This window comes from Colius striatus, chromosome 8, assembly GCF_028858725.1.
Source record: "Colius striatus isolate bColStr4 chromosome 8, bColStr4.1.hap1, whole genome shotgun sequence".
NCBI lineage: Eukaryota > Metazoa > Chordata > Aves > Coliiformes > Coliidae > Colius > Colius striatus.
The window spans coordinates 38,610,818-38,634,621 of record NC_084766.1 but is presented as its reverse complement, the minus strand read 5'-3'; the positions used below and the strand labels follow the sequence as shown (position 1 = coordinate 38,634,621).

The 23,804-nt window shown below is 45.2% G+C and overlaps 1 protein-coding gene across 18 annotated transcripts in view; it reads right to left on the bottom strand.

Moving 5' to 3' along the window:
* JAKMIP3 (Janus kinase and microtubule interacting protein 3) overlaps positions 1-304 on the bottom strand; it is a 30,759-nt gene extending 30,455 nt beyond the window's left edge. For all 18 annotated transcript variants that reach the window (XM_062001024.1, XM_062001025.1, XM_062001026.1 and 15 more), the window contains exon 1: positions 170-304. In XM_062001024.1, the coding sequence (XP_061857008.1) occupies positions 170-304 (135 nt within the window). The remainder of the gene's footprint in view (positions 1-169) is intronic.
* Positions 305-23,804: the final 23,500 nt, after the last annotated feature.

The window sequence follows — 23,804 nt, the reverse complement described above, 5'->3', positions numbered from 1 at the left end:
GAGGCTGCCTCTCATTTCCCACAGAAGGCTAGCTCCACAGCTCCAGGGGCACGCACTCCGGTTTATTGCCAAAGCCACGTGCAAGTCAGCTCCGAGAGGGGAACAGCAGTCAGAAACACAGACTGCCTTTACTGCAGTTAGCGCGGGAAGGAAAGCAAAAGACGCACACCTTACTCTTTTCTTGCTGCAGCTCTATCTGGATGTCGGTGAGCTTGGCCCTGAGCTCTTCATTGGCAGCCTGCAAGGCGGCCAGGGCGTCGGGCTTCTCCCCCCGAGCTCGGCCGCTGGCCCCCTTCCTGGACATGGTGAGGCGGCGTGGCAGGGAGGGCAGGCCCGCCCGGAGGCCCTCGCCCAGCGCTCGCTCCGGCCTTCTCGCCCTTGCCTCCGGCCCACTACATTTTCTTGCTTGCCTGGAAGAAGGGAAGTCACTCAGGTGATGCAAGAAGCGGAAACACCAGCAGCAAAGAGAAGGATCAAAGCAACAGAGAACCGGGCGATCCCAAAGACCGCAGTGGGAGGAGGTGTGACAGCCAGCGGCGCCAAGGCTCTGCCTTTCAACCGAGTTCTCAGACGAGACTTGGGCCAACTTCCATCCGAGGACGAGGACAACACGGTTTCATTGTTTTGGAGCAAACAGCAGAACAGATCAGGCATTTTACAACATGTAAACATACAAAAGAATGTAAAATCTGATGAAAAAAAGTGTTGCACTGGAAGACTTTGACTTGCTTAGCTAAAACTAGATCCTGAACAACATTACACACGTTCCTCAGTTCAGAAACTGGGACTCATTTGTAACTGTCACTACATTGCTAGTTTTGAAGACCTGCTTAAGTTACACTATAAAATACACAAAAAAGCTCAAGTTTGGGAGACCATTTCCAGCTTTGTGAATACTAACCTTATCAACGTGGATGGCAATCTTTTTGGTCGATAGCCTTCAATGCATTGATTTATTCATTCTGACTCATGGCCAGAACCACAACAGAGCTGCACTATTCCCTGTCCAGGCACGAGCAGAGAGCTTTAACAGTTCAGGGCAGCTGTAATAATAAAATAACAATTAATAATAATAGTAAAACAACAAGACTAATAATAGTAGTAGTAATAATACAGTGTGGTTTGAATTGCAAGAGTAAAAACTTGCATCCATCGGGGGGAAAAGCGCAGAGGGAGGCAGCTGCCTCGGGGGATACGTAAATGGAATAAGAAGCTGGGAGAAAGCTGAGAGCATTAGTGAGATCAGTGGCTGGAGTTTGTGGGTAACTGGGCAAAGCTGCTGAGAGCCAGGGAAATCAAGTAGGACAGTCACTACAAATGTACACTGAGTCAGAGAAAGAGCAGTGAGACTAAGATGCAGAGAAAAAAAACGGAAAAAGGGGGGAAAGAAAACTCCTGACATTAGTTGCCCAAACGAAGGTAGCACAAACAGTCTTAATTCTGTTGTTTCTCAGTCACGCCTGTCTTTGTAGTTTCTATGAAAAGAAATGTGTTTTCATGGTCAAAAGAAGATCAATAAATGCCATTTTGGAGAGATTTCCTGAAAAGCATATAAACAGGAGCAGATGTTCTTAGCATTTAAAATCCTTGCTTCTGTGTGTAAGAAGGTGCAGTGCATTAGTGATTGTTCTACAACGGCAGTCTCAAAAAATCCTCTTTCATTACAGAAAAAAACGGGGCAGTCTATAGCCACAGGCAGGGAATTCTACCAGCTGTGATAAATGAAGCATTTGTGCATATTACTATTATTTTCTTAGATGATACATGCAGTAGGTGGAGTCAGGATATTTCATGACCCGAGGAAATGAGAATCATAGAATCATTTTGGTAGGAAAAGACATTTAAGCTCATTGAGTCCAACCATTCCCTGAGCCGCTCCCCACCACACTTGTGCTCCAGCCCCTTCCCCAGCTCTGGTGCCTGGCTCTGGCCCAACACTGAACACAGCACTTGAGCTGCAGCCTCATCTCTCAGAGAATGAAAACGCTGCCAAGAATGGGCACAGACCAGAGAGAAGGGAATCCTGTCTCTTTCTCCCACCCAGAGATGCAGTTCAGGTACACTTGACGCAGCCATGGGCTGCAGCAGACGGCGTCGGGAAATAACTGCAGAAGCATTTTGGGCCAGAGCTCCTGACCAAAACGTCTCAAACGTCCAGGTTGCTGTAGAGATTGAAAGGGAAAACCTGAAAGCAGTGGGTTTATTTTCAATAGCTGATGATGCACACACAGGCTTGTCCTGCCAGCCACAGAGGGATTGACAATTTGGAGTCACTGGTCCATTTGGTGTGTGCTGGGTTGTTATTCCTAGGGATAATAATGGGAAATCAGACTGGACAGAGTAAGACAGCTTTCTAGTGACAACCATGAGTGTCTGTGTATGCAGTGGGACAAATCCCATTGTTGGGAACTATGAAAGTAGTTACTTGTAGTATAAAAGTGCCAGTCTTGTGATACAGAGACAGCGGTGTCTGCTGGTGCGTGCCTGTGCATGGAAAAGACATCTCGGTCTGCTGGACAAATGCCAGGCTTGAAAGACGATTCTCCCAAATATCCAGACAAAAAATGTCCACAAAAATACTTCCAAGAGGTAGTTTCTCATGCCAGGGAGGGAATGCAAACTACTGTGGCCAGGTTGCATGGCTCAGGCTGTGCCGTGAGCCCGGGGCCAGTGCCCCCACCCGAGCACAATCCCCCTGAGAGAGGCACGTCCCTGCAGCTGCCAAAGCAGCCCAGAGGACCCTGCTCCAGCCTGCTGGGCAGCACCAGACACAGAAGCTGTTTCTTACAAAAGCAGGTCCCTTGCCTTTGTAGTTCTGCTCCTTTCTTTCTGTTCTGTTTTTTTCTTTTCAATGCGTTCTGTAGAGAGGAGCATCATCCTAGCAAAACACAAAGGTCTGCATAGTTTTGATTCTGGGAGAATATATTATGCATAGGATTCCTGGCATGTTTGATATTGAAAATAGCATTAATAATGCATCATAAGCTGCCTTTAGCAGGGCACATCATTCCTTTTGCCTCCTGACTTGCAATTCAGCCATCAAGGCTAATTGGGAAATATGTTTTCTAGACAGTAGTTTCTGAAATCACCGATTCACTGAACTAAAAAGAAATGGATAAATCCCTACCCAGAGTAACAATATGTTAAGCCAAACAGCAAAACACCATTCTTACAAATACTGAACATTTCAGATGTATGGTACAGCCTTCTGGACACTGTTGTTCTCTACTTTTGACAAATTGCTATAATTATTAGTTCAGACAAACCCTTTGGAGTCTCTAGTGCATCTCAAAATATTATAACAGAAAGCAAATGTGATATTGTCTATGGCTTAGTTCCCACTTCCTTATCCAAGGAAGTTCTCCTCAGGTAATCTCACTTTCTCATTTAGGATTTCACCAGTACAGTATAAAATAATGAGTTTTTCCATGAAAAGGTATTTCATGCTAAGCCAAGGTTCTCTCCCAGTGTAATCACATCACGTGATGGTTTTCTGTTTTGTTTTTCTCCCTATAGACACATTTGTCACAAACAGTATATTGTTCATTCAGTGGCCGTGCAAGAAGAAAATCTGTTGGGGGTTACATGGAAAAATACACAAAGCAGGTAGCTACTCCTGAAAGGGCTGAGATCAAGAAACAAATGTCAAGACATGTGGCCATGTAGATGTGGTTTTGTTGCACATTTCCTGTATACACTCCTTCTGAGAAAGTTTCAGGTTCAGAACAAACCTTGCCATGAAAACTAGCAGAAGACACTGGTATAGGCAAAGCCTGAGTACACAGGCCACTTGTTCAGGATGCAAGAGTTTTGTGTTCTGGGCTCTGTTTTTAACCAACTGCCATGCTCCCTGGGAAACAGCCTTGAAGATTTCCACTCTGAGCACAATTCCCACACACTACCATTTGCTAGTAAACCCATACTGCAAAGTTACTGCACTCCTTTACCAAGGAGTTAGTGGGCTCCTTTCCATTTGACTTTTGGCTGGTTTGGCACAAATCTCAGCTTCTGTAAGAGAATGAAACCAACCAATCATTAAATGTTTCCCAGGCTGAAGAGAGTTCTGAAATTTATCTTTGATGAGACCATAACTGACTTTTACTAAAAATAACAATCACCCCCTCCCCCAACACCCCATACAGTGGTGAGTCCCTGCAGATGGAAGTCTAGTCAAAGTTTCGCTTGGGATTAGATCGATTCCAACAACAGCTTTAACAGACACACATCAAATCCTGGCTGACCTGAATTTTTCCTCAAAGATTAATCCTTCAGCCATGGTTAGGTTTAACTCATTGAGGGGTGGACCATGATTACAGATTCCAAGCAAAGCCCTACACCTTGCAAGGTACCCATTTGCAGTTTACATAGGTTCCTCCATGCAGGCATGTTCCTGTGTGCATGTCTGTACAGTTGCCTCTCCACATCACACACATACACATCTTCATCCCATTCACTGGCTTTTCATCCTAAGCTGTACACAGTTTGCTGTTTGGTTTTGGTTTTGAATGCAAAGCACAGCTGTGTGTCAGTTATGGGACTAGACTGGGGTTTGTAGTAAACCAGAAGAGATTAATGGAATTTCAGTACTGGAGGATGTACTGGCTGCTAAATCTCAACATGTACATTCTAAAGCACACAGCTTGTTTAACTGTTACATCTCTCATGGCTAATTTGCAGAAGGTGAAAGAATTAAAACCAGTGGCTGCTATGTAGGAAGGTAATATTTCTTTCTTTCCTCAGATACTCCACAATACCTCAGGTACAAAAACCCACTGGAGTTATTGCAGTAACATCCCAAGAGCACACCTGGCCAAATTCTCTGTTAAACTGGAGCAACTCAGAATAATTCCAATCCTTTGTGGGGGATTATTAGCAAGGAACGTATTTCAGACTTAATCTCATCAGTTTAATATTGTGTCATTCCATTATCTTGATCACAAACAAACTGTCTGAGTAATGCCATCCATTTTCCCAAGGAATTTATGCCTGTCTAATTAACTACAATCAACTGTAACACAGATGGCATCGTATGATCCAAAAGCACTTTGTGGAATCATTTTAAGCATGTTATTAACATCCCTAAATAACTATTTAATGCCACCTCCCCACCCTCTCCTGCATGAACACACAACACAGCTGGATGTGAGAGGGGAAAAGGCAGTATTCAACCACAGCACTGCTACAGAAGATTTTCAGTTCTCGGATTTATTTAATTTATAAATTAGCTTGAAAATAACAGACTCTGCTGTGGCAACAAAAACACTGCCTTTCAGATTTTAGAATTAAGACTGATTTCCAGAATGACTCATCCTCATTAAATTCAACTGTGAGGAACCGGGCAGTGTGGAAGGACACTGGTGGGAGGAGGAACCTTTCTTTAGGCTGACCGTGGCTATCCAAAAAGGACATTTCTATTTGACAGTCACTTTCATTCCTCAGTAGACGTGTGCCCAGTTCTAAACTGAGGTAAAAATTTACATTTAACAACAGCAAAGAATTATTTGAATGGAAAGTCAATTAACCTCCCAAATTAAATCAGTTGCAAGTTGTCTGATGCCCATCAAGCTCTAATGAAAAGCTGCTACCTTAGCCTGCAAAACCAGGGTCAGGTTATTTCAAAGCTGATTTTTCATCACCAAGTACCCTGGTTCAAATAAACTTTACTTGACCATTGGTAAGACTTCCCTCACTAATATTAGCCCATGTCTGTCCATTTATTTAACAGTGAGTATGCCCCTTGGCCCATAAATTGGTTTAAAAAGAAGGAAAAAATATAATGAAATAACAGACCTGTTGGAGGTTTATTGTGACAATGCTTTAGGGGGACAGGCTGCAGTACTCACCGAAGGCAACAGCACTGGGGACTAACACCATTCCTCTCCCACAAACGTCTGCTTGATGAGGCCAGTCCTGGTGAGGGCTGCAGCTCCAAAATCTCATGAAATCAAGTGCAAGCTCTCCAACATGATCTGAGATGGGAAGATGGTCCCTGGGAAAGACCAAGAGAGCTTTGGGTAAATTCTGGTGAAAGGGAGATCTTTTGCGTTTAGTAACCAAAGAGACGTCGTGCTGCTCTTCACGTTGGGCAAGCTTTTGGCAGGAACATTGCTAGAGAAGATAAAGTCAAGCGAGACATCCAATTTAGGGGTGACAAATGAGTTCAGAAAAGAGAAGAAGTTCAAATATCTCATTACCATCACTTAAGATTAGTGCTCAGTATCACACAATGGGGCTCCTTAACATCTGAAGTGGGCAGCACTAAATGAATGCTTCTTGTGAGAACTAGAGGTAGGGTGGGAAGGTCATAATAAAGGTAACAGTAATTGACAGGGATTGTCACACAAGTAGCTGGAATTATTTTAGGTACATGGATTTCTATCACACAATAACATCGCAGCATGTGGAAGGGAAATAAAACCCAGTTCTGGCAATTATGTGCTCTGGGGGTTATTAACTGAGCTTTGTTTTCCTTCCTGAAGGAAACTAGCAATGCAATGTATCAGAGCTCTGCAGGAATCAGCCAGAGCAGTGCTCTTTAATTACTGGCGCTCATCCATATACTTCCACAAGCTCTCACAAAAAACTGGAAGACAAGATGACTGTGTAAGATTTTGTCTTGAAGGAAGAAGCTGCAGAGACACACAAAGAAGAGGTCTAAGTTATACATAGGTACAAAAGACAAATCAAGAGTGTTACTACTGCCAGTTTTAGTTAAAAGCTGAGGTTTTCACAAGTCAGGTCAGCAGTTCTAAGTTGGGGCAGCACTAACTGCTGCAAGTCACCAGTATTCTCTGGTAGAACTGGGGTTTCCCACTGCCGAGGGGCAGCTACAGCAGGCACAGTTACTGACTGTGAAGTTGTACATATAGCTTGGCTCCCACTGAAAATATTCTTAGGCATAGGACGAGCCAGGCATCACCCTGAAGTCAGGCAGACGTTTGATGTCAGCTAGAAATGCCTCCTGAGCATCCCAGCTATTGGTCAGCAGCCCAGCCAAGCAAGGGTTCTCTCCACAGCACCTCGGTGCCTTACCCATGTGTTCTGGGCAAAGTCTCTCTTACAAATAACTAATGCAGACACTAAGGAAAAAAACCCCACACCTTCACTTAATTGTAACTCTTGCTGAGGAGGTCAGAACTGCCTTATTTAGCTTAAACACTTGGCTGTAAAATAACACTGAAAAGTGTTTCTTTTTAAAGCATCAGAAAAGCTATTGAACTCACCAGCTAGCACCGTTAGGGACAACTGATCAGTGTTTAATATGAGCTGCCACTTATCTAACTAGTTTGTAAGTTTTCTTATATTTCACAATTCACCTAATAATCAGCACATGAGCAGAGTCTTTTCACAGCTAACAAACACTATGAAGAAAAAATAAGCCAAATTACCCACGTCACTGAGACTGCACAAGTTATGCACTAAACAGAAAAGACATTAAGACAAAACACAGAAATATTCAGCAAGCAGAAAGGGATTTAAACAAAAGCAGAAAAAGTGCTGTTGGCTGACTTCATATGAGAGCTCCAACACATCCTTAGAAGGTACCTCTGCAAGGAACAAGGATGCTAGAGAAGACTGATACAGTCAGGAACAGCCATATCCCCTTGCAGCCTCCCCCCAGGCCCGTTGAAACCAGGCTCCTTCCATCTGTTCCGTTGGGCTATGAACGAGGATCTTGTGCCAAGTTCCACTTAAGACTGCAGGAAACTTTCCATCCACTGCACTGACCCAGCCATTAATATCCTCAGAAGTCAAAAATAAGTGCCTAAAAGCCATTTCTCCAGAGCTTCAATATAAAAGCGACAGATTGTCTCTTCAGAAATGGCCCAAGCCCTGGCTGGTGTGAAGCGCTGGCTCTGCCCCGGGCAGGGCACGGCAGGGCAGCACGGCACGGCAGGGCAGCACGGCACGGCAGGGCAGCACGGCACGGCAGGGCAGCACGGCACGGCAGGGCAGCACGGCAGGGCAGGTGGGCAGGGGTCTTGCCCAGGGGACAGGCAGCCCAGCCTGCTGACGGTGCATGGCCAGCTCCTGGGAATGCTTGCTGGCCCTCTTTTGTGCCTCTGCCCATCTTGTGCCAGGGAGAGGGAAAGGGATGAGAGCTAGCTGGGGCAGGATAAATGCTAGAGAAGAGACAAGAAGTTCATATCTGTCCTCAGGGCTGGAAATAGGATGACTGGCCAGAGGCAGTCATCCTGAGGTCCCTGCTCTTTTCCTAAGAACCAGTACTCCTCAGCTGGACACAAGTCAAAGGGGCCTCTCCTTGGCCACTCATCTCCAGGGCAAGTGCAACTGAAGTGCCAGGAAAAAACAGAAGAGCAGTCAAGGAGATTGAGGACAGAGTTGGTTGAATGCTTTGAAGAAAAGCACTATATAAAGTTTTAAGCAAGATACTCAACTCTTATAACACTGAGTGAGATGAGGCTTTTTCCAGATTACCATGGAAAACATCACCACCTTGAAAGAATCTCACACAAGAAAGCAAATTCATGTTTGCCCTGGCCTTACCAACTACAAGTTAACCTCCCTTTGATAATGGCTTTTGTATTTGTGTTGGCATATACAGAGTAACCATCTTTTGGCAAAGAAGCAGTCAGCTTGGAGAGCAGAACTTGGGCAGACTTCTGCAAATCCCAGCCTGACCCATGAACTCAGATGCACAGAGAAAGACCCTATTGACACTTGTGCTATGAAGCAAACTCCCAAGCAAGTACCAGCCAATACTATAAGCCATCATAAGCATTGAAGTACTCTGCATTCACACAGAAGGGAGAAGCACTCTGGTTTTATCTGGTGAGGCACATGTTTACAACTACAAATTTAAAAGACCTATTTTTTAAAAGATTTTAAAACCAAACCAAACAGACAAAGAACCCCAACCCACCCCTGGAAGATGACTGAAAGAAATCCTAAGGGCAAAATGCCCTCTCAGATAACAAACTTTGCAGTTCTTTCTCAAAGGAGAGGCAAAGCTATAAGCAGGAAGGAAAATGCTGAAGGCATGTAGGGAGGAACATGCTGGTGTGATGTGAAATAAACCCTCTTGCCTGTGAGGCTGCTGACTGAGTTGCTGCTGTGCTGAGGATACACAGATGTGGTGATGTACCACCGCTGCTGACCTTGTCAAGGTGATTTCTGTTTGTGGGTGTCTGTGCATTAACCAGATGTACATGGCTGAGAATTTTAAGCTATAATCTGATTTTTTAAAGCTGATTTGATTTGAGATGCTGCATCAACCTTTCTAGTCAAATCACTGGCATGTAGGTATCCATTTCTCTGGTGTTTCACAGACAGGATCAGTAAGGGGGTTTAAGACTTTTTCAGCATAGCAACATCAGTCCCATTCTGAAATCTTTCAGACTGCTTCTGCTTGTGCTCTCTATTGTGTCCCTAAAACTTACTTGCTGGAGTTCATTTCTGCGGCCAGGTGACTCACTCTGAGTGGTGTCTTCTGGCAGCAGTGTCTGCTGATGTCTTACCTTGGGAAGGCTTCCTTCCGTGCAGATGTCTCGCTCTCCTACCCATGCAGATGATTTGGGAAAGTGCTACATGAAAGAACTGGGAAAACACACTCAAACATCCCCATTTACAGATGGGAAACATCTCCAGAGAAGCTCTTTCCTAGCTGTTTGCTTAGTGTGGCATCTGGGTAATCTGGGATTTGAATTCAGGATTTTTCAGTCTTTTAGCCTTCTGCATTTACTCCTTCAGAGAAAGTAGCTTCTCGCATGGGCTGTGCTACACTGATCTTTAGCTAAGAGGATGCATCCATCTGGCTTCTGACTTTCTAGCTGATTGTTGCTCTTAAGAGCAGGAAGCAGCCGGCACAGTGAGCAGGGGCACAGGATTATGCCTGCAATATGCCAGTCGGGCTGCCTGAGAGCACAAGAACTGCTGCCTGCTGGGGTCTGTGTCCCTACCAGGTGCTGGTGTCGTAGCCAGGCAAGTTCTCCAGCAGCAGTAGAGAGGGTGGAGCTACGCGTCTGCAAAGGTCCCAGAGCCTGGAGATCACACCATAAGGTACAGTAATAGCTGGGGCTGCTGTGCTCCAGGGTAACCTCACTTTGTTAAAGTTTTGACAAAAAAAAGTATGTAAGAGCTGTGCAAATACACACAGATCATGAAAGCCTTAAGAGATGTCCGTGCCCAGGCAGCTGTGCTGGTGCTCCTGTGCAGACAGCTGCTTGCCAGCAGGTGAAAGGGTTTCACAGCCCAAAAAGTGAGCTGCATTTGGGCCAGGAGATGTGACCCTGGTGAAATCTTGCCCCTACATGCATAAAGGATGTGAGAATGGAAATCTGAATCTCAGTTTCACTGTGTATACTAAAGGGTTGGACACTTATGTAATTAACTGCTTAAGATTTAGTACCATGATGTGTAAGAAACTCTAGTCACGATGGGGGACAGAAACAGAGACGGAATTACTACAAAGATGGGGATGTTCACAGCTGCGAGCTCCAAGGACCAGAGCTAGAGGTAAGAGCATTTGATATTTGGCTAGTGACCTGCAAAAAAACAAGAGAGTGAGGGGTAGGATAACAAAATCTGCTGATAGTGGAGGATTATTTAGGTCAATCAAGATGAGAGGGGAATATAAAGCAAGATAAAGAAAGGAAAAAAAACCCCAATAACCTCAAACTAGAAAATTAGGTAACTAGGCAACACGAAACTCGGTATGGGAACGTACAAGACAATCTCTATTTAAAAATACAATTTGATGTGCCCTGCACACAGATATTTAGAAGGAAAGATCAAGCATCACTGAGGACATCTGTTGTGTACAGGTAAATAGGACACTAAATTGTAATAGTAAGAGGTGGGAAATAAGATGAAAAGCATGATAATGTGGCAGTAAGAAGTGGTAGGTACTCAGTATCACACTCGTATTCACCCAAAAGAAACAGAACAGGTAAAACTGAGTGATAAAAGAATCAGGATCTGTGACTTTCTTGAAGAGTCGTTAAACAGACAGTTATAAAATGATTGATATTATGTAGGCAAAAAGGAGATTTCATTTACTTTTTCACACTAGTGAAAGAACAAGAAGCCACCCCGCTGGGCTTTGGCAGGAAGCTGGTAACACGATTTTCCCAGTGAAAAGATGAACCTTCCATTTTGTATCACACGCCACAAACCCTGGCAGCAGCTCTACGTCATTCTGCTACTCCTGGGCTCACACCACAAGCCAAATCCAACAGAGGGAAAGTGCTGCTGCTCCGAGCCACAAGGTGCAGGCGGCAGCGACAGAACCCGGCCCCAGCACAGCCCCTGACGGTGTTTGTAAGAGTCCCGGCAGCTCTCCTGGGACTCTCCTTGGGTTCAGTTTCAGTAACTAAGGCAGCAGTGCAACAGGTTTTTCTGCAAGCACCTCCCAGGTATTGTCAAGAGCTGAACCATATTGCTGTGAAACCCGAATACATTGCAAAAATCCTTTGCAAAGGAGGAACCAGAGCATCCCCTGGGCTGGCATGTGGGTAGCAATGGAGCCGTTGCTAAACTCATCAAAACCATCCTGCAGCACAAACTCTCTCCAGTGACCTGCTGCAAACTGTAAAGCAGAACTTGGAAGAGATAACTGCTTTAACTTGCAGGTTCATTTCTCATAGTTAGCTATCATTTCCACACACTTTTGGATGTATAATTAAACTTCCACATTGTTTCACTCCTTTAAACCATTCTCTCTACATAATCACGAGCTGTCCAGAAAACAACTCTAAATGCAAAAGCTCATCAAGGTGCTCCATCTGCAGCCTCCCCCATTCTGTCAATCAGGATTACTGTTTTGCTCCTACTTCTGCTTCTTACCCACCACAACGAAGCACGACCACCCCCTGTTCAGCTCCAGTGTGTGTGGATGGATGATCCCTCTGACCCAAGATGACTCTCAGACTGAGGAGTTTGTGCAGGGTAATGTTCTGCTGTATTACAGTCTACAAATAGGTGTGTGGAGCCCCACAGTATAACCACAGTGCAATGAAGAGGGTGGTGACACTGCCCTCATTTCTGGTAATGCCTCACCTTAGCCACAGCTTGTATTAAGTTTGTGTTACACACAACATGTCTGCATCTGTTTTTAAACTTGTATTCAGTTAAATCACACAACAGAAAACACATCATGTCACATCTTCTCTGCGTTGTCCTGCAGCACAGGAGCATCCCAGCTGCAGTCGGGTTGGATCAGACGCTTTCTGGCTTCCAACTGGCAGCGACATCTCCTCAGAGTTCCCTGTCCAGGCTCAAACAAGTGTCAGCACAGCTTCGAAAAACGTTCCTAATAAAATCTCAAATGTGGGATCTAAGTATGGGCTGGATGTACATCTCACTTCTGGGCCGTGGAGCTCCATGACAGATGGGAGAATGTGACTATGAGCAGTTTACATGTATCTTAAGCCCATCTTCTTTTGACAGGCTGACAGGAACACATTGTGCACCAAATCAGGCTCAGAAGCTTACCTCAACATTGCCCTGAGTCAGGAAAGAACTCAAATATTTACACAGCCATGCAGTAGATGTACCTTATGTCCAAATCAATATCCTTTCCTTGACAACTGTTTGCTACTGCAGTATAATTAAAATCATGATCCTGTTCCTACTGAAATCAGTGACAAATCCCTCCCTCAGTGGGCACAGTTAGATAAATCATGTAACTCCAGCACATTCATCCTCCTCGAGCTCCATGTGCCCTTCCCAAGACACAGTTCTCAGCCGCTCTGGTGGACAGCTTCAGGTTAGCCCCTGCACACCACCCTGCCTTGGCTTTTGCCAAAACTCATCAGCTGCTTTGAAAAAACCCCAACAACAAAAGACTAGGAAAGTCATTTTAGCAGAAAAATATATCCAAAGTCTGTCTTCAGCAGCCTTTCAGAGAAGGTGGTGGTTCCAGTGACCTCCATCCCAGGCCGCAGCACGATGCTCCCATTCGGACTGTCCTGGCACAAACAGCCTTGGACTGATCAACGAGGTGTCTCAGCCCTCCCATTAATGAGACTATTTGACCTTCTGGTTTACTTTTTAAATGTCTGTACTGAAATCCCAGTTTCTTATTTCACCTTGATTTGTGTAAAAGCCAGTGGATCAGAACAGACATCCTGGTAAGGAGCATGCAAGCGAACCCACCTGGGCAAGGGAGGGAAGAGAAGGAGCCTTGGGGCTCCGAGATGAGGGAAGGGGGCCTGGGAGGAGAGAGGGCAGCAGCGTGGCAGAGGACGGTGAGCACAGGCCAGGCAGGAGAGCTGAGTGGTGCACAGGAGATGCGCTGCATCCCGCTGAGACTGATTTCAGGGGCCAGACACAGACCTGGCTAGCAAATGCCAGTGGAGCTGGCAGGATAAAACTGCAGGTTGTGTGGAAGAGTGAGCAGAGGGGCAGGTGTCCATGGTGCAGCAGCTGCAGAAAAGTTTCCCTTTCCAAACACTCGCTCTGGGCCCGGCTGGGCTCCAGCCCTGCTGCCCTTCTGCCTGGCACACACAGAGCCCAGCACATCCCGGGCATCTCCTGTGCTGAAGCACACACAGGACAGCAGCTCCTGCCACAGCATCCTGCCCAGCCCATCAGCAGCTTGAGCTGGGCTGATTACCCCTCTAGCAGCAAAATTACAGCCTCTAAAGGTATTGCTGAGAATACAACCTACTAAAAAGTCTATGGAAAACACACATTCAGTCATAGCATCTAAAGTTTAAAATGTGCTTTTGAAATGCTATTCTTAAAACAAACTTGCAATTTACACGTGGCCACAAATTCAGTGTCCGTGCAGGTACTTGAAATAATGGTCAAAGAGTCGTTTTCTGTCTCGATAATAAATATATCATAACAAATATCTTAGCAGCATTTCAACAAAACCAGAATTACTTTCAAATGTCAAATGCTGCATTTTAATGGTGATCAGTGAATGCTCCTGTGGCCCTGTACTGCCTGCAGCTTCTCTGTTGCAAGGAAATCCAGCTGGCTTTCCTTCAACAACTCCCTCCTCCCTGTATCAACACGTTTGCTGGATTTGACACCCAGATCTGTAGGCCTAAGAAGATGAAAAAGCTTCAGAAAGCAAACAATCCTTGATTGTGCATCTGAACCATGGTATAGAAGCAGTATAAATAAAGCTGTTACAACAAATAAAGCAAATAAACAACAATGCAAAGCCTGGAAAAGTACCAGGCCTTAGCTACAGAGAGATTTATAAACATGGGGAAAGCAGAATAGACACGGGAGACCAAGAGGGGCTGCTAAACAGAGAATCGTTACCTGCTTTACTGCAAGGTGTATGTAGGCAGTGGAGGACGCAATGCACCTGGCTACCCACTGCCTCACCCTTCAACAGAATCTCCTTTTCCGTCACTAAGAAAGCTTTCCAGTCATGCTGTCTACCTCCTTCCTAGCACACACGCCACCCTTCCTCTTCCCCACCCTGGCAGGTACGAGCTCCCTGCCCTGCAGTGCTATAGGAGGCTGCAGGGCTGCAGACAGAGCAAGTCCCTGCAGGGGCTGTGAGGGCCACAGGCAATTCCCGACGCAGGGGTGGACTCTGCTTTCAGAGAGGGAAGCAGCCCAGCGTTTGCCTTAGAAGAGCCATGCAAGCCCAAGCCCTGCAAGATGAGAATGCAACCATGCACTGATACAGACTGGCTCAAGCTGACAATACACTTCGATGAGATTTAAAAACCATTTCAGACAAGAAATGCACTGGGGAAGGATTCCGGACTGCCTCTCCTCACCTTTGCTTCAACTCCGGCAGCGCGGCGTCTCCCGGCTTGTCACGGCTCCAGCTTCCAGGGGGCTGTGACTCAGCAAAGGGAGCAGCTTTTTATTTTTCAGATGGAACTTACCAAACCCTGCCAATATTACGGGGAGGATCTGCTTCCTGGATCTACTTCTCTGCCAGCGTCTCCTGAGATATTTCCACTGAACCCTCCCCATCTGGTTACGTTATGACAACAGGAAACAGTTTCTTTGGAGAAAAATCAAATGCAAGCCTGCCTGGGAATCAGAAAGGAAAAATTCCCAGCCTCTGTCTACACTGTATTTAAAAGAAAAGGTGGCGTCTTATTATTGGCGTCTGAGTTATGCTGCTCCTGTCAGACATCCTTAGATCTGCGAGCATCTGTGATGCAGTGCAGCCCGTGGGAAGCACAGCCTCCTGCTCGAGCAGCCCCTGGGTGGGCTGGCAGAGGTGGGAAGCGCCCCAGGAGCCAGGCAGCTGCCTCCATCCCTGCCCACTGAAAGCATCCCTTCAGCCCTTCCACAGACACACATCAGCTGGAGGGTCCGTGGTCACCGTGTGCCCTGTGGCTGGGCTTGGCGTGAGCCCTGGCACATGCCAGGGAAATGGGATGCACAGGGAAAGGGCTCTTCACCCTAATTGCAGCCCCTGCTCATGGGACAGGCCCTGCAGCCTCCCCCTGCTCTGCACTGCTGAAACCACAGAGAAACTGCACATGGAAATCTCTGTGTGGGATTAGAGGGGGGCTGTGCAGGCTGAGATGGCTCCATCAGGCTGAGCCTAAGGCCCTCGGCAGTGCTGCAGGTACAGGGGGTGCTGCCCAGCTCTGCAACCTGCGGCTCAAGCTGGCAACAAACTCTAACAGCTCTGGAACAAAAAGCTAATCAACATTTTATAATCCTGAGCCTGTTCCAATGTAAAACCCCATGTCTTACAGTATTCTAAGCAGCCTAGCTCATCATCAGGCAACACATGGCAACATGTACTCTGGGAGGATGAACTGCCCCAAGAATGCTGCACATCCACAGCTCCCAGCCAGCTCCAGCACCAGCCAGTCTGAGACAAATCCAATAGCCAGCCAGCTCATAGTTGATTACCTCTCCCTTTGAGGTCCCTGCAAAGAGGATGTTGCTACATGGGATGCACAGGGCTCCCCTGATCCCCATGAACCTGTGGCAGCTGCTGGGCAGAATCTGAGGTACTCCCAGTGCCGCTGTATTGATCCTCATCCAAGATGTCACAGTTCCCCATTACACCAGGAAACACAGAACTGACTGACTTCCCCCTTGCCTCACGCTTATTTTCCTTTTTTTTTTACTAGTTCACTTAAAAAGAAGACAAGAAATAATGTTGTCACTGCCACTCAATCTCTATTTACTAATAACTCACAGAAGCAAGCCCAAGAGAGAAAGCAAAGGCTTCAGGTCCAGCCGCACCCAGCTCTGGGGGTCACTGCCCAGTTTCACGCACGATGCTCAGCACAGGGAGCCTGGGAAGTGCCCATGGAGCCAGGGGAGCACACAGCTCCAGCTCTGCTTCCACTGCTACTGGGGAGCTCTCCCTGTCCCTTTCCACTCCCTGAGACCTGGCCCTTGGGATTTAAAGCCATGAGTAAGCATGACAGTTCAGATGAATGATTAGCCCGTTACTATGGAGAATCAAAGCTGGAAGTTTACTTCCAGAAGTATCTAACCAAGAAGTGCTTGAGAGCCAGCCTGTGAGAATTCAGCAAACCTATCCTTTAATGACACAAAATCTTTCCTTTCATTAGAAACAAGAATGCAGCTGTCATTCACATACAAGGATTTTCTTATTTTTCTTCAGTCAGCTGAACCCAAATCAGACTCTGCAAATCTTGATGGATTTAACAAAGCCCCCGAGGCTACAAAACTTCTGACTATCAGGCTTTTGAGACACAAGGTACTCCAGCAACAGACAGAAACTGGTACAAAAAAAACTAAGTATACAATTTTTACCTCTCTCTGCAGTCACAAATCCGTTCAAATCATTAAAATATCAAAGATCATCAGCCAGAGTTTGGCACGTGTTTAGCAATAAGTGTTAGAACAGATTAAATGAGTAAGGAAACAGAAGAATAACATCTTCATGGCACGCAGGACACCTTGAGGTGAACACTTTAATTAAAAACATGGGAAAAAAATCAATATTAGCGTGAAGCACTATGGAATGACAGTTAAAAATAACCCCCAAGGAGATCTTGCCTGCTCTGCTCATTTGGCTGTCCTCCCCTGCTAAAGGCCTGGCCGGCCAGTGCACCGGCCCTTCCTCAGGGCAGTGAGGCACCTCTCAGAGCCCTCCCACAAGCACAGACTCCTGCCACATTCACCCTCATCACACCCCAGCTACGGTAATGTCTCCGAAAGCGACAGGCAGACAGGCAGGCAGAAAGGCTGTAACATCTCTGTTGCTTCCTGACTGCGTTTTCAAAGTGATTTGGCTCTTGGCTTTTATTTTTTTTCAACAGATGAGCATTTACTGCTGCAGAGCAGTGAATGACATTTACAGTAAGATCTTAGAGGGCCATAGGCAAAAGGCAATATGTGCAGCACATGGCTACTGTGATGAACTTGGCTGACTGAAGAGTTTTATGATGGATTTGCTTCTCAATCGTTTCAGTCAAAATATTAAGATTAAAAAATAGTGATTATGTAAAAAACGAAACTAAAATGCTTCAGAATGGCATTTGAATTTTTAGGACTGATTACACTGAATTAAGCAGTTTAAAAGCCCTCCTTTAGAACGCTTTCTCCCAAGAAGAACACATTTGTGTCTGGGAGGGTGCAAGGGAAAAGGAATTTTCTCAATAAGGAAAAACATTTCTGAGATGTTTCAGCTGGGCTAGCAGTTTTCAGTTACCATAGGCTATCCCTCTATGGAAAATCCAAATCTCAATGGAATCTAGACAAAAATCCAACCTGATGCCAGCAGGTCTGCCAGGCCGACTAGACACCGTGGCTGCCGCCGGCACGGAGCCGCAGCAGCACGGGCACAGTGCTGTGTGCAGGATGCCATCCTCCTGCATGGCAGCAGCTTGCATCTCAGCTGCTCGAGGTTCAGAGCAAATCCATAAAGCACTGAACTCTCTGCAGGCAACTTCCACTTTATTTCTTGTTTTGAAAGAGACACAAAAACCCCAACAGTTGCCTGAACCCCAAGCAGGACAAGGGATGGATATCTTCCTGTTCTAACCTCGTCGGCTCCAGCAAAGCCATCCAAGAGGGCTTTGAGAGGAAAGGCTCTTATTCAGCTGGAAAGAAGGGTGTGATTTTTCCTGCTATTGCCAAAGACAAGGAACCTGTAATATTTGTTCTTCTTTGTCCTTTATCACTTTTGATGACTTAGCAGCAAATGCTAAAAATAAATGTTCATGCTGCATCTTCCCAGCAGATGCGGAACAAAGTTCAAAAAACCCACACCTATATCCCAGAGGTTATATTACAGGTATTACAGAACCCAAATTTAACTGCATGAAGAGGTACTGTAAGCTGCCAAAGGTAGTATTTTGCATACAACTTTGGGTCTATTAGCTCCTTTCAAGTCCTCTTGTCACGAATGAGACAGCAATTAAGAGAGTCGGACATTTCTGAAGAGCAGACTAACATAAACCGCTTACGATTTACTGCACAAAGGCATTTGTGCAAAACAATGACCTAAAGCTGTTAGGAGCTGTAGAAGAAATGAAGCAATATTCTGACCTCCAGGGGCATGTTTGGGCCATTGAGGCTTGCATTTCCTTCCTATTTCTGATGCTTAATACAGATGTTACAGACAAGCAGTAGGCAGCACACGGTCCAAATCCAGAACCCATGTCTCACCTGCATGACTGATGGCCTAAATGTAGATGTAAGAAAACTGATTTTGGCTGTAAATAACATGAAATAATGTCTCAAAAGTTTGAGTCGAAGTGAGTCAAGCTAGTGCTTGGAATCCAAAACTCCATGGAAACTTGAGGAACTGAAGTCTGCATTTCTGTCACTTAAAATAGATGCATCACTATGAAATAAGCATGCATGAAATGCTGTGCAGAGTCACAACCTTGAGCTAGTGAACCAAAGCTACATTTTATCAAAAGTCACTGATAAACCAAAGTTGCCTTTTTAAAAATAGCACCCAAGGTTCTGCATGCTGCTGCCTACTGCTCCTGAAGCGTTCCCCTCGGGGAGCACGTTGTCCATGTGAGGAAACATCTCCATGTACGTGAGGCTGTAATTGACATGCATGTATAGATCCTTCAGGTGAAAGGGTAATTATTACTCTTAACAAGATAAAACATTTCAGGTCCTTCATGTTGATCACCATGGGGAAAAAAACTGTGTACAGTTTGATTTCCCTTTTCCTGGAGGGCTTCTACTGTTAACAGAGCCCCATATATAACTGTGTGTGGGGGTGTCCATATGTGTTCTAGAACTGTTATATCCCTGTGTCACACAATCTGCCTGGAGCCAAGAGTACAGACATGGGGCCTGCCACACAGGGGTTAAAATTATGACAAACAGACATAAGATACTTCCAATGCTCCTCAATCACACCCAGAGTTACTATATACATTCCTAGAAACAGCAGTATTTAAAGAAGTGATAAAGAGATAATGGATGCTAAGGCAAAGATGAGATGAGGTGCTCAGCCTGGGGGCTGGCTGCAGGCAAGAGCAGCCCTTTCACAGCTTCCAGGACAGTCTTCATTAGTAACTGCATTACCTGGTTTCATTTAGTGCTGGTATACAGTAATACCTTCCAACTCTGTTCCAAAGACGCATTTGTTGTTCCCTATCTTTCATTCACGATTGGAAGATTTAAGTGTACATCTATTTCTGTGTAGACATTCCTTCCTGGGAGGTACATCTACTCTTGAGCTGACTAACACTACTTGATACCACTGTTTGTTGATTGACATAGAAATATAAGCAGAAGAAAACTATTCATGCCTGTATAACATTCTTCAGAGTCAAATGCAGTTGCTGAGTGACTTACTTTCAAACGACAGAACTGATATTTTTAGCTGAAGCACCTATTTTTCTTTAGTTTCACATATTTATTTGTGACACTAAGTTAATCAGCAACTTTCCCCCTCATCACATAACTCCAACTGCTCTTACAGTACAAGACATGCAGGAATTTCTGACAGCCTCAGGGGGACAGAAAGCAGTTACTCTGTTGAGAGGGACAGACTGGTTACTGATGCCCAGCCCCTTGGTCTCTCATGATGGGGGCCGGTTTGGATTTTTCAAAAGCACACAGTGCTGGTGTAAGTTGAGTATCCTGTTGAGTATCTCAGCCCTTCAGCCTCTAGCTTTAGCTAGTGGAAGAAATGTCTTACGTCTTCTTCTTCCACATGAACTCTGTACACACAGAAAATGCCCAACTTCTTATCTAGGAAAGGGGATGCATTGTTGCCCACAAAGGTCATTTGCCCTGTCCTGTCATGTGCTGCCTGCTTTGCCTGTCTCAGCCAGTTCAGACGTCCTTACCCACTGCTGCCTTCATGCAGGACAACTTCAGGACTGTATCAAGCATTCCTTCCTTTTCCATTCCTCTTCAAACTCCCTGTGTTTAGAAAGAACCATCTGACAAAACTCCCTCAGACACTCCTACTAGGCTCTGCCTAAAAACAGGTCAGCCTTCTCAGATTGCTGGGCTAATGGGCAGCACAATGAGGGGCACCTGGCAGCAAACAACTGGGTTTTAACTCCTGCTAACCTTGCATGTATCCTAAGGGTAGTAAAACATAATGAGATTTCCCTTCCACTACAAGCCTGCAAACCAGCAAAGCCCAAAGCTTTGGCAGTGACAATTTTGTCTTTACAGATAGCATAACTTGGTGTCAGCAATATGTGGAACGGGAATTTCTGCATGTGCAAATCCAGGAAAGCTTAGGAAAAAAGAGAAAACTAAACCTAAAAACCCCTCTTTGTTTCAAATGTTTGGATTTTTCTCTATCTGTGCTGCTAAACATCGCTACGATCTCAAGAGATAAAAATCAGCCTTTACTATACTTTTTAAAGCTGGACTAGATGGTGTCTAAAGGTCCTTTCCAACTCCTACCATTCTGTGATTCTAATTAGTCTTTCTCAATGCCTAACCCATGGTTATGTTCAACAATGAATGCCAAATGAATTTACAGTCTAAGTTATGGAGCAGAAAAGAAGTAGTCCAGGAGGTAAAAAGACAGAAGCAGAACAGCCCAGTGTCTGACAAGCGCAGTAAGCCTCTCCCTGTTCCCTTTGCAGTCTCTTTGGGCAAACCCCAACAGCATCTGGTACTGCCTTGCAGAAAACAGTGAGAAAAGAGAAGACACAAAAGGTGAAATTGTCAAACCATACAATACTCCTTCAGCAAGCACCATGAATAATAAACCCTTCAGCCCAGCGTGGTAAGCCTGCCTTAGCCCTGCAGGTGCAGAACCTGCAGGCACCCACGGCCGAGAAGGGAAGTCTCCCACGGCTCCCGCAGTGCCTGGCATTAGGGACAAAGTCTTTGGGGCAAAATCAGGTGTTTCTTTACAAAAACAAAGCACATGATGCTTTCTTCAAGAACAATTGGCAAAACAGAGAGCTTATACAGTAACAATTTGTGATCCACCAGTAAAGTGAGTTTTCAAGTAGCCATTCAAAGCACTAGAAATCCCCAAACTGCTTTGATTAGAGAGGCTTGTAACTGCTGCGAGCCTCACCTGAGTGAAAGTGATTAGCACTGACTGTTAAGTCAGGGTATTTTCCATTTACTTATTATTACTACACATCAAGCTAATAAATTTTCCTTTAAGACTCACTTTTACTAGCTTCATGCAAATATTTCCTTTGCCTGTAGCTTCCTCTGACTCCTTCAAATGCAAACCAGCCATATTGAAACTTCCAGTGATCACCACATAAGGCACAGCAGCAAGACCTGACTCACCCTCACTCTCATCCAAGCCAGACACATTCTTACTAAAAACCATGGCTGGAGTTCATTTGTTATGGAGGCAGCTAGAGAAGCAATCCAATACTGAATTAATAAAAGAATTATGTTAGTATAGAATTGGTTGAAATGCAAAATGTAGCAAAAACTTTTGAGGAGGGCCATGGGAATATTAGTGTAAGAGTCCTACTAGAAGTTAGTGCTAATCAGTAAATCTTCAGACACTTCAGGTATTCAGCAAAGTTCTCCCTCTGGGCACTCTGAGTCTCTGGAGTCATCAGGATTCCTGACATTGACTCAGTGGTATCAGAATCAGGCCCCACGTGTGCAATTTCTTTTTTAGGGGAACACCATTGATACAGAGTTTGTTTCAGACTTCCATCCCAGTAAAATACAGTATGTGCCATCTGTCCTTTACCGACAGCACAGGGCAGGGGACACATCCATGGTGCAATGCCTGACAAACCAGAGCAGGCAGCAAAGAGCTGAGAAGTCTTTTTGGTATTGTCAGCTCCAGTTGAGTCAGTTCCATCTACACTGATTTTCAGAGGGTTGAAACAGAGGAATCAGGACTACTCCGACCGATGGCCTGTCTTGCACAGGTAACAGTTTGTGCTGCAATAAATACCAAGCTGCTACCAGTGGAATAAATTCTGGCTGTGAATTGTGACAATCATAGAATTGTGCAATCATAGAATTACAACATGGTTTGGGTTGGAAGGGACCTTAAAGATCATCTCGTCCCAACACTGCTGCCATGGGCAGGGGCAGCTTCCTCTAGACCAGGTGGTCCATCAACATATCCAACATCAGCTGGGCAGCAGCTTTGAAGACCAGATGCAGGTTTCAGTCCTGGGACATGGCCCTCCTTCAAAGCTCAGGCCTGCAGCCAGCCTCACCCAGCAGTCTGGCCTCCCAGCCGGGTTGTGAAACGGCAGCTGAGCCTGGAACCAACAAAGGAGCAAAGGACGACCTAGAAACATCAGTTAATACACCTCCTGCATCTTAAAGTGATTCTTCTTTTTACCCTAGCTCATGGAAAAGAAGATCCTTGTTTGCACATGACCTTGTCAAGGTCAAACCATGTGGAATCGCTTGAAAAAGTGGCACAACAGGATACCTATTGGTCTGAAAGAAAGACAACAATCCACAGCCTGCTGCTTTTGTGTGTGCTTGACGAAACAAATTTTGTCCTCCAGACATTTTCTCAACCTTTTCCAAACTATTTCTCCTCAGACACTGCCTCTGCTTTCATGGAGTACAAAAGGGAGAGTCACGCTGGAGGATATAGGACGCTACATAGATGAAATGTATTGAACCTACATCACCAGTGAATAACAACCCCCCACCACGTGTCCCTGGAAGTAGTGATTTGTGGATTTGCATAGAACTGAAGATTTTTTCTTAAAAATAGATAAGGATGTCATTCTCCATTAGCATCATTTCTACAGAAATTCCTGAGATCTTTGGAGGTTTCATGTCTATTTGACTAGCGAGCACTTTGCTGTCATTGCCAAAGGAAAGGCAGGGAATTGCCTTTCTAGGTTAGATGAGCGGTAGAGTTTGCTTAGTATTTTGCCACCAGTATGAGCCAACACTTGATGCTCTAGGAACAAGTAACCTCCCCTTGTCCTTCACATGCAGATAAATGCTGCTAGCCAGTGTGGGGCAAATAAAGTTAGGGTAACGGGAAGGATTTCATTTGGGAACCTGAACTATTGGCTAACATTTGTCTGCTTTTACCATAACACATATTAGTACAAATGCTGCTATCTGTCCTAGAATTACTCAGGCCTGTCAGAGTCTCACAACCAGAATATTTGGATGGAATAGCTTTGTGTTCAAATCCTACATCTCAGTCACTTGGCTTGTGTAAAAGTTTTAAAACGTTGGTGTTTTTAAAGCTTTTCTATTTAAGCTGAACCTCTGCTGTTGATTATACCTGAGGGGCTGCACTGCAGAATGTGATACATTCAGAAGACGGATGTTTTAAAGGTAAGTGTTTAAGAAAATGATTATTTAAAGACCTTCACTTGATAATATTCATTTGCTGACACTATTTTAACTGTGAGCCATTGGCAATGAAAGGTAATACTTCAGAGATGCAATTTTTTAAGGAAAAAAACCCCACAACTGTGAAGCCAAGTTTTATTCTTCATATAAATTGACAGTGC